The 11,283-nt window shown below is 48.4% G+C and overlaps 1 protein-coding gene across 1 annotated transcript; it reads right to left on the bottom strand.

Moving 5' to 3' along the window:
- Nucleotides 1–456: 456 nt before the first annotated feature.
- On the bottom strand, nt 457–10,441 carry Rexo4 (REX4 homolog, 3'-5' exonuclease). Its single transcript, XM_059259861.1, has 8 exons — nt 9,924–10,441; nt 7,899–8,236; nt 6,013–6,150; nt 5,621–5,814; nt 4,295–4,383; nt 2,536–2,610; nt 1,857–1,931; nt 457–1,024 (listed from the first exon to the last, which is right to left on the bottom strand). Exons 1-8 carry the CDS (start codon nt 10,119–10,121, stop codon nt 905–907), a joined length of 1,227 nt encoding a protein of 408 aa, XP_059115844.1. The 5' UTR covers nt 10,122–10,441; the 3' UTR covers nt 457–904.
- Between the last annotated feature and the right edge of the window lie 842 nt (nt 10,442–11,283).

Below are 11,283 nucleotides of genomic sequence, written 5' to 3' on the forward strand. Positions count from 1 at the left end.
GCTTCGGAAAATCCTAGATGATGGGAAGAAACTAAGCTTCCATGAACTTCATTTACCCATCCATTTATTTTTGACAGTGCTGGGAATGGGAGCCAGGGTCTTGCACACAGTGGACGAGTGCTCTTTGAGTCACACCTCAGTTCACAGCGACATTCTACGAGTTGTCAGGTAGGTCCATAGAGTTCATTGGTCACTCTGTACTTGTTGCTAGCACACAGCAGGCAGATGGCCTTTCTGTTCGCAGTGCCCCAAGTAGTAGGATCTTACACCTCTGGGTGTACCTCTGCCCCAAGTCTCACCCCAAGGACTGTGTGGGGAACACTGTACTGTACTGGATGTTGGCATTTTAGATGACTCTGGGCCAAGGGACACAGGAGTGAGAAAGTACCCCCAGCCTAGTAGCTTTAATCAAGTCGTCATTGGGCAGCTGCTGTGCTGGCCAGAGGGTTTGCAGCAGACTGAAGGCCCTTAGCCTGGATCCCTTAGGTCCACCAGCTTAGCTCCTTGCTTCTTAGGGGAAGGTGCTGAGTGCCCTCCCTGGCTGAATCCAGCTGTGCTCACTGTTAAGTAGTACAGGTGGTCAGTAGATGTGGACACTGCAGCACACTCATCCATTCCAATGCTCTTTCCTCTGAACCTACATCAGACCCCTGACTTCTGTCTTGGTATCTGACTAGTCTACCTCGACACACAGGTGCAGGACCAGGTCCTGGTAGCAGAGTCCAGGAGGAGGAAGTTCCAGCAGCTCACACGCCACACCCCTGCAGCCATAGCTCTGAAAATGCTCACCGGAGTGAGTCCCTGCTATGCAGAGATCTGATGGGCCTCCATTGCCCCATCCCAACTGCCACTGGATTGAGGAGTCGCTGAAGGATGGAGGGACGGTGACAGCAGTAGGTTGGTGCTAAGCGTACTCGCTGCAGTGGTTTGGGGTGGTGGCTGGGGGGCGCCGGTCTGCAGTAATGCTCTCCCACTCCCGTTTTGCCATGATGTAAAGCCTCATCGCTGCCTGGGCATCCTGGACCTGGGTGACACACAACAATGTTGAATGCCCAGCTAGTAAGAACACATGGCCACAGGCCACAGAAGCCACCCTATGACTACTGAGTCTTCATCATAGCCACAGCACTGAGACTGCAAGGCCAAAAGAGGCGCACACCTCATAGGGGGACTATGGAAGTAAGGCAGTGAAGGAGAAAACTATGAAGAAATGGCTGGGACACCAGAGCACAAGCTAATTCCTGTGCTTCAGACTCGGCCACTCTGTTTATAGGGCAGAAAGGGAAACCCTACAGCAGCAGAAACGATGGGGATGACAGACAGGACAGACGACTGTTGGCACAGGAGAGCCCAGAGCCATAAGGTGCTAAAGCACCTTGGTTAAGGTTTGGACAGGCTCTATTCCCCATGGCTCAAGTGCTGGAGCCTAAGTCATCAGCATGGCAATATAGGGGTAATGGGACCTTTCAGAGTTGGGGCCTAGCGGGAGGTCAGAGTGTGCTAGAAACGCATGAGGTAATTCTTGAGACACCAGTCAGTTCCTCCAAGAGTGAACTGTTGCTCTTCCCTCCTTGGCATCTCTCTGATCAGCTAAGCCTCATTACCATGAAGTCCCCAACCTCAGGTTTTCAGTAAAAAACTGTAAGTATACTAACAGCCTTCAATTAGACTGGTGAATTTTGTTCCAGATTCTTACAGTATATTATTCTAAGTATTGAGTTCAAGCTAAATGTAAATATTTAAGATATAATCAACATTTCATAAGCCTGATCTGCTTAGAATCCTCTTCTGTGTCTACTGTCAAGGGATACTTGCCTAGGTATTAAGGTCAGGGGCTGTTTCCCAATGATTCTTACCGAACAGTGCTCTGCCTGCTGGACCCTGATCCCCAGAATTTTCTCAGAAAGTTGTTTCAGAGATGGTCTTCCACTCTGTAGAGAAAAGGTGCATACCACTGAATGTGCTGCTTTCACAGGCTCTGCCCAAGGAGGACACAGCTGGCTACTGAGCACACCTAAGTTACCCAGTTTCCCTTTCACCAGGAGGTCTGTGGCATATAGGGCTGCAACCATTAGCCTGCTGTGGCTTATAACACTGCTTATCAGCCAATAGAGGAGTCAGGGGCTGGAGCTCTACCAAGTAGTAGAGTGCTTTTAATTTTTAAATTTTTATTAGTGATTCATAGGTATGTCTATCTGCATGTGGGTATGTGCATATAAGTACAGGGCCTGAAAAAGCTAGAGGTGTCAGGTCCCCTGGAACTAGAGTTGTAGATGACTGTGAATCACGTGACATGGGTGCTGAGAATTTAACACATGTTCTCTGCAAGAGCAGCAAGTGCCCTTAACCATGGAGCCACATCTGAGGAAACATTGTGGAGCCAGTTCTCTCCCGCCTTCATGTGGGTTCCAGGGATCAAACTTATGCAGCAAACACTCTTAAAGGTTAAATGAAAAACCAAAACAAACTAAATCCCTTTAGCCACGGGGTCAGTGGCAGGGACCAACAAGGGTTGAAGCCTCATTCATTACGTACCCTTACACGACTCTTGAAAGGTTTGAATTTTTGGGTGTCCCTGATTTTCTTTTTTGGATGATCAAGGAACAGTACCTAGAGGAAAATGATGATAAGTATCTTCATTTCAGTCTGCAGCAGTGGAGCCCTCTTTTCCAAAGAACATCTCACAGGGCACCAGAGGTGTAACACTCAGAAAAAGGCAGAGCTTCTCAAATTAATCACTCTCACTTAAGGTGATGCCCAAAACTAAGAACCATGTTAATAAAAATAAATCTTGGCCAGGTGTGGTGGACACTTTTAATCCTAGCACTCTAGGGGTGGAGGCAGGTGGATCAAAAAGTAAATAGAATAGAATCTTGACATCAAGATGTTGGGAAAAAGTCAATTAACCTGCAACTGCCTTCTCTATCTGAGCTGAGTCTGTTCATGAGGAAGCAAAAAATGAAATTGAACAGCTTACCCTGCAACTTGGCAGACTTCTGGACTCACATAGCCCAAAAAAGTAACCCACTAGAGGAAGCATGTGTGGCCCTGATGACAATCGTCTTTAAGGTAACTCAACGTATCAGTAGGTCTTGTATAGCAGGAAACTTTAGTTAATTTTTAATTGTTAAACATTTGTTATTTTTATTTCTTTGGTGCTGGGATGAGACCTGGGGCCTTATACACACAAAGCATGCATTCTGCCACCGAGCTACACCCCAGCCCCATACATTAGAATGGGAATTGAACTCCCATCTAAAGGTTCCTGAGACACATGAATAGTAACAGCACAGTTCATACCCAGGAAGGACAATGTCCACTGTTTAATCAGCAGGCATCTAAAAAGGCAGAAGCTGGAGGTCAGATGCCCTAGCACTAGGTGGAGTTCTCTGAGCTCTATCACCTAACTGGCTGATGTGTGGCCAGCCTTTGAAGGAAGTGACTAGCTAGAATGACACCCTGAGGAAACACATGCCCATCCAGTTCCTCACCTCTAGGGACAGCTGAAGTAGCAGCAACAACAGTCAGCTCTGCCAACCTGAGATGCTGAGAAGCAGTGGGGGAGGTATCTTGGTGCGTACCCACTGCTCTCCTGGAGCCTTCTCTCAATACCCTAAAACTCAGCTCTGTCACCCATAAGCCTGATCCCTATCTTCAAAGGATTATACAAGACCTGTTTACACTGTATGACTGCTGGTGACACCTAGTAAGGCTCTGGTGTCTGGCATTAGAAGTCCAGCACACCAGATGGCAGCAGAGTGTCCCTTATGCCAAGTAGGCTATGCTCCCGTTTTCCTGCTCCACCCTCAAATGGACCAGACTGCAGTTCGCTTGTGAACTTAAAATGATCCATGTAATAAACCCAGGCTAGGTCTTCCTCAGATGCCAGAGAACAGGAGGCTGGGCTTCCAGCATCACAGCAATGCCTAGATATAAACTGGGCACACAAGAACCCCAGGGCTTTGACAGTGTAAAGAAATTTGTCTCTGGTCATGGGGCACACAGTTAGACATCAGGCCATCTGCCAGATCAGACAGGTGACACTCAAAGCCCCCTACATAGAGCTGTCAGCACTCTGGCACTGGAACCACAGTGTAGTCAGAACTCTAAAAACAAGTACCTAATGTGGTCTCTTGAACACAGCCAGAGCTCAGATACCTGACACTATTCCTAGAGAATTTCCAAGTCAAGATAAAAATTCAAAATGAAAAATCCCCCAGAGTAGTGCTTCTAGAGACAGGCATGTGAGGCTGTGTGTAGCTCACAGGAAAAGATATGGCCCCAAGCCCAGCACCTTTAAATCACTGTGCAGTGCGTGCCCCACCAGGATTCTGCCCTTCAACATTTCTGCCACTTCCTTCTTCACAACCTCAAATTCTTCCCCTGAAAACCAGACAAAGAAGTGGTTAACAACACATAACTCACCAAGATTCTAAGGGAAGTTCCTCCCATTCCCTGGCCAGACTGATGACAACAGGTCAGGCCCTTAATGATACACAGAGCTTCGATGGGAGGTAGGCCCCTAGAAGTGTCGCACTGGACCCCAGGAAAGTGCAAAGACAGGAGGGGTCTGCTGTGCCTTGTGCTCTGCTCCTACTTCTGGGACAGTTAAAAAAAAAAAAAAAAAAGACAAGCTCTACTCAAAGCCAATCTCTGTCAGTGGACTGGCACCAGTCAGCAAACCCCAGAAGCACAAGAGCACTTAAGACTGTCAGGAACACCTAACAATATGCTTCCCACTCAATACAACTCATACTTAGACTCCCAAAGTGGATTCAGACTGGATCTCTCCCACAGACAGTGCAAGGAGGGCTGAATGGACCCTAGAATCTGCTCTGCTGCTCTTTCCCAGCAGACACCCTTTGGGGACCACCCTGCCCCCACTTCTACCAAAACCACTTCACTTCCCAACTCTGTTCAGAGCTAATAAGACCAGCCTCCCTTCTGAGACAGAAAGCAAGAGCTGCTGGTCAACCTATGGTACAAGGAGCAACAGAGCCACCTTGTTGGCCATGGATACCAAGAGAAGCAAACAGGCAGTGTGGTGAGGAATTGGGGAGAGATTACAAGGTTGAATCTCTAGTGGTATCCAGGTCTCTCTAGGAGGCAGGCTCAGAACATCCTAGATGTCTTCTCCTATTACAAATCAGACCTAGCCTCTGCTATGTTAGGTCACTTCTTCCAGCCACCTCCCTATCCAACTCCCACCTCAGAACCAGTCTTCTGATCTCTATCCTGTTCTCAATGTCATGACCGAAGGATCTTGTTGTAGGCCTCACTGCTAACACCGCACTAGAGTTCCCCAAACAGACCCTGTGATCTGACCCCCAGCTCCCATCATGTAGCCTACTCACCCTTCACGGCCTCCCTCCTGGTCCCTAACACACTCTATTTTATTCCCCACTGCCATACAATAGAAAGCAACCTAAGAGCATCCCGGGCAGGAGGCAGAGAAGCACAGGACACAGACAGCACAACAGCCAGGTACCTTTTGTATCTGCAAAGGAAGATGTGCCAGGACCCCTGTCCTGCCTTGTTCGGAACACAAAAGGGAAGGCAGGAGGGAAATGAGTCCCGCCACCATCTCCATGGCTACACTCAAATCCTATGGGCATCATACCCTGCTTCAGGTTCTCAGGCCGTATCCCACTGACTGCTGTCCTGTAGTCTGTCACGGGCTCAGTTGGCTTGACGTACTTGTCATAAACACACTTCCCATACTGGTTCACGATGGACACACGGGCTGCGATGCTGTCTTCCCCTTTGGGGCCCACGCCTACCATCTCACAATCCAGGGCCAAGGCTTTTGTCAGGCTGAGGGGAACCAAAGGCCCCAGTGTAATAAATATCACAGGCTGGGATTCTAGGCCAGTGAGCCAAGCCCTTCAACACCATTTTGTACCCTTAAGACCTGCTGGGCAGTCATGGCTCAGTGCTTGCTCCTCCTCCCCAAGAGATTCCAGCCCCAGAAGGCAGAACATTCCCAGCAGCCATTGCTCGAGCTCAGCTTACCCGCCGAAGGCCTGTTCCTTCACCAGGGAGATGGTTTTCTTGCTCTGCCCTAGCCGCTTCCGTACCAGCATGGCGGCCTCTGGGCCTATGGCAGCCTCAATATCATCTGGATCCACATCATCAAACCAGATGTCTTCCCTATGAGGCAAAGATGAGAGTATGCAGCTGGCTGTGAAAAGACATGGGCACTGGATGCCTGTTGAAAGACTCTCTCTGCCCAGCTGGTAGGCTGTGAGGACCAGAAGGGCTGGCAGTGAGGGGCGGCACCATGAGGGCTGGCAGGACACTCAGTCCAGCTGGGCCTGCTGCTGCCCTTTCCCTTCACTGCTGTTCTCTCTTTCCTTACTTCTTTATTTGTACAGGTATTTTGCCTGCAAGTATTACTTGCATGCCTGGTGCCTGTGATGGCCAGAAGAGGGCATGCATGGGAACCCCTGGAACTGGAGTTTCAGAAGGTTGTGTGCTTCCATGTGGAAATCCATGCCTCTGAAAGAGCAGCCGGTGCTCTTAACCACTGAGCCATCTTTCCAGCCCCTCACTGTTGTTCTTTTAAATTTGTGAATATACCTATTATCTAAGACTTAGGAACTACATATAAAACACAAAGAATGTAAAACAGAAACATGACCCACTTCAGTAGAATGACCACTGACATTTTCTAATTAAACAATAGATGCATTATCAACCAGGACACACAGGTAGGAGGACTGCATGACAGACAGGGACCCATGCCTTGCACTGTCTCCACATTTTGGAAGAGTGAGGAAGACTCCACATTTTGGAAGAGTGAGGAAGACAAGAGTCGATACTGGATGCTCCATGGCTATCTGGTGAAATCCAGCTTTTCAGCCTGATTTCAATGTCATTACTCAAAAAAGGGCTCAACTGACAGGCCTCTTGTTTTTTTTTTGGTTTTTCGAGACAGGGTTTCTCTGTGTAGCTCAGGCTGGCCTCGAACTCACAGAGATCCGCCTGGCTCTGCCTCCCGAGTGCTGGGATTAAAGGCGTGCGCCACCACCGCCTGGCAGGCCTCTTGTTTTGTGTTCCTTTGCCTTCTTTGCTAGGCTACCCTGACCACCCCACCCCCATACACATGCTAATGTAAACATCTATGTGTCTCCCCTGCTTACATCAGCCTTAGGAAGGAGGGGCCCTGTTGCCCCTCTAGTCCAGCCTGCCTGTACGACTCAGAAGAGGCAGCCAAACCCACACCACTTCAGCACTATGTGCTATAGTCTGTCATGGGCTCAGCTTAGCTTGACTTGACAAAGCTGTCGTAAACACATTTCCCATACTGGTTCCCAGGGAGATGTTCTCTTTCCCCACACTCCAGAGCCAAGCTTTTCTTTAGGCTAAAGGGAAGGAAAGGCTCAGCTAGCAGGAGCCAGCCTGCCTTTCAAACATATCCCTTCCAGGAGAAGTGTCACCACAGTGCTCAGTAAGTAGCCAAAAGACACTAAGCAGCACATACTGCACCTCAGTGCCCCTAATTATACAGCTGGCCACACTGAGGAAGAAAGGATGCAGAAACCTGCCCAAAGCCATCAACTGGCAAGAGGCAGGACTGGGTTTCATAGGACTCCTTCTGGTTCCAGCACACATTATGCCAAAGTTTTTGTTGGCATGTACCTTGTGCCAAGCTCTGTGTTGGGGCCCAAAGACACAGCACTGACTGTACAAAAGGGTCTACCTTCAGCAAGCCACACTCTAGGGGAAACAAGTGACAGGCATCATAGGCTCGGGTGAGGAAGACCGCACCAGGGCCAAATGCTCATTTCCTCTTAGTGGTGAAGGCAGTGGAGGCTAGATGCCCACTAAGGACCATCTGTATCTGTGGCCCCAGCAGCAAAGGACATACCCGTTACCACAGCAGAGTTGGTACTCACTCAGTGGGTGTGGACTGATTCAAGACAGCTGCCTCCTTAGCTTTCCACTTATGCTTGATGTCCCCTTGATGAGAAGAGATGTCACTATATGTCCTCTTCTTGGCTCCTTTCTTCTGTTCTGTTCCAGAGGTATTTGTGCGAGGTTCCAGTATCTTCCTGTCCTTAGATGTAGATGTAACAGCACCCCTAGTAGTCTGGTCTTTTTCTGTCCTCTTCCTCTCTCCCTTTGATTTATCTGCAGTCTCTTTTTTGTTCTGCTGGATTATTTGGGGATGCACTTTGTCATCCATCTGAGAGACAAGAGGTTTTTCTGGGGCCTGTGACTTTTGTTTCAGCAGCTAATGGGATCAAAATTAAATACATGCCACATTTAAATTTTGAACTGACATACCACAGAATAAAGAAACTTGTACGTAAATGTATATGCAAACATGTATCTATCATCCACACACACACTTCCAGTTACCATTACTGAGAGAAAATTATTTGAAAAGCCTTTTTTTTAATTTTTAAAATTTATTTTTATGTATATGGGTGTTTTGCTTGCATGTGTCTGTGCACCACATGCATGCCTGGTGCCTACAGAGGACAGAAGGACATTGGATCCCCTGCAACTAGAGTTAGAGACAGTTGTGAGCCACCATGTGGGTACCAGGAATTAAAGCAGGGTCCTCTGGAAGTGCATCCACACTCCGGATTGCTGAGTCATCTCTCCAGCCCCTGGAACAGCCTTATGCATACTCCTAAATCACTGGCATTGAGATTCTTTTCCTTTGCTTATTACAATGCATAATCTGGCAATGCTTCTTCACTCTGCATTTCAAACTCTATACCACGTGTACCCGAGTGACTTAACACCCCAGGGCACTTCATTGCCTGGGGCAGGAGCATCACTTTCACTTCTTTAATTTGGAGTTGCATTTAGAGTGACTTCCATGGTCAACACAATGATCACTTTCTTTACCCTATCTCTGGAGGTTGGCTACAGCTCAGGGTCTGAGGAACACCCAAGAGAAGGTAGTTCAATGAAAAGAAAAAAATCCTGTCAACCCAGAGATGGTTGATGAGAAGAGCCATAGCTTTGATCTTATCCAGGCAGAGACAGAGGTCCAGGAGAGCAATTTCTTCCTTGTATTAAAATCCCCAGTTAAGATGGCAACCAACTGAGAGATGATGTAGTGGGTTTCTACTTACCCACTCACCTAATAGTCAAGAGACCTGAAGAGAGCCAACTCCAAGTTCCCTATGGTAAATATGCAATCCATGCATTTAATTTTACTTTACTATCATGGGAGAAAGAACAAGAGCTGGCTTACAGAGCTGGAGCTGTCCACAGGGTTTGGTTGGTCCTGTGTGTCCAGAAAGGAAAATCCACACTAAGGAACAAGGTGGAGTATTATGGAGTTCAAGAAATTCTATACTCTCTTTCTTATTAACTGAGGCTCCATGGCATACACTCCTGGAGGTCAACAGATGAAAAAGCATGGTCAGTATCCCAGTTCTGCTGTTTATAGGCTATGTGACCATCCTTAAACCAAACACTTTAAGCTCTGTTTCTCAATTTCCTCATCTAAGAAACAAGGACAGTAAAAGCGCCCAACTAGAATGTAAGAATTTAAGAATGAGGGTGGGTATAGTGGCTCACACCCACAATCCCAGCATTCGGGAGGCTACCTAAGGTAGGAAGACTACCACTAGTGCGGGGGAAACCCTGAACTACACGAGTTCTAAACAGCCTGGGACAGAGTTCTGGGACATAGTTTAAGACGATGGCAGGATGGCAACCGAAATATGGGATTTATGGTATGTGAGTAAAGCAGAGAGTAACTTCTACAGTTTATAGAAGCATTGGCTACTACTAAAATTGGCAACTGCATTACTGCCTATAGGCCAAAGTTCCTGTGAAGGAGTCCGTGCAGTGTTGACTGGCCCTTCCACGTTTTGGAACCACCCGTAGTCCTCCTCCGTGGTCTGTGGCTACCTGACCAAAAGTCCGGGATGAAGGTAGCCTGTCGCCAGTCTCACCTCTTGCAGCGCCTTCCAATTCTGAGAAAAGTTCTCCGGGACCTTCGGCGGTCGGCCTGCGACAGCTGCCGGGGGGCTTCCCGGAGCCCGGCTTCCTCCCTGCGCTTTGCTCTTCCTGACCCTCTTCCTGGCTTTCTTCCGAGCCAGCTTCTTGATAGGCCCTGCTTGCGGCACCGGCGTGGTGGCCTTCGCCTTCATCTTCTCGCTCTCAGCAGCCCGACCCAGGAGGGAAGAGACTCGGGCTCAGTGGCAACCGCGGAAGCGGCCCCTAGGAAGCGAGCGTACCTCCACAGCGCTAGAGGCAACCTGGGTGGCGCTTCTCTTCGCGACCTGGTGGAAACCGAGTCTGCACCTTTGGTTCCGCACGTATGCGAACTCGGCAGCCGAACCTCTAGTTAACACCACACAGGCTGCTCACCCTGGTGAGCGGCGCCGCAGCTGATGACCTAGAGTTTGACAGAAGGGACCCCAGGCCTTCACCAAGATTAGGAGTCATGACAGGGCGGGAATGAAGAGAAGCAGGGACACCGGAAAAGGCTTGGAGGACCACTCTCTGTGTGGCACTCTGCGGGAGACCGGAAGGAGCTTGGGCGGAGCTTGTGCGGGTTACCCTGTGCTCAGACACTGCGGAAACTGAGGCTTTTCTCAAGCTTGCTGTTCCCGGTTTACCCAGTCCTGGGGGTGCAAAGGCGCGCCAGCTATTTCTGATAATAATGATAAAACATGATTTTTGGTTGTAATAATGTACATATATTTTTCTTGACCGCCGTGTTAATAAATGACTGGCAATCTATGCTTGACCCTGATGGTGCGATATTTAATAACCCAAATGAGGCCTCCACAATTGTATAGTTTACTTTTGGTTTTCAATCCTTAGAGATACATGGCAAGTCCACAGGCCACTTAGGAAGGTCAGGGAGCCACTTGGTGGTGGTGGTGGTGGTGGTGGTGGTGGTGGTGGTGGTGGTGGTGGTGGTGGTGGTGGTGGTGAGGGCCCATGTGCCAAATCCGTTTGGTATCCGTCTTCCCCTTTAAGTTAAAGACCCAAGGAATCCAGATGACTTCAGTGACTAGGAGAGAAATGAAGTTTTGTAAATTGCAAAGTTAGCACTTACATAGTTATCCGTGGTAGTCTGAAGTCTAGAATCGAAGCGAGTATTTTTTTCCCCCTCAAGGTACTATATGCCTAGAACACAATCACATTTCATGATTACTCATTTCTCATTACAGAATGCCCTGTGGGTATGACGTCTTGGTAGTAACCAAACATTTCTTTTATTGAACATTTACTGTGTGACAGCTGCTTTTACATGCTTTGATTTATGTAATCTCAACAATACATGAAGTGGTTTTTTGGTTT

This window comes from Peromyscus eremicus, chromosome 4 (genome assembly GCF_949786415.1).
Source record: "Peromyscus eremicus chromosome 4, PerEre_H2_v1, whole genome shotgun sequence".
In the NCBI taxonomy this organism is placed as follows: domain Eukaryota; kingdom Metazoa; phylum Chordata; class Mammalia; order Rodentia; family Cricetidae; genus Peromyscus; species Peromyscus eremicus.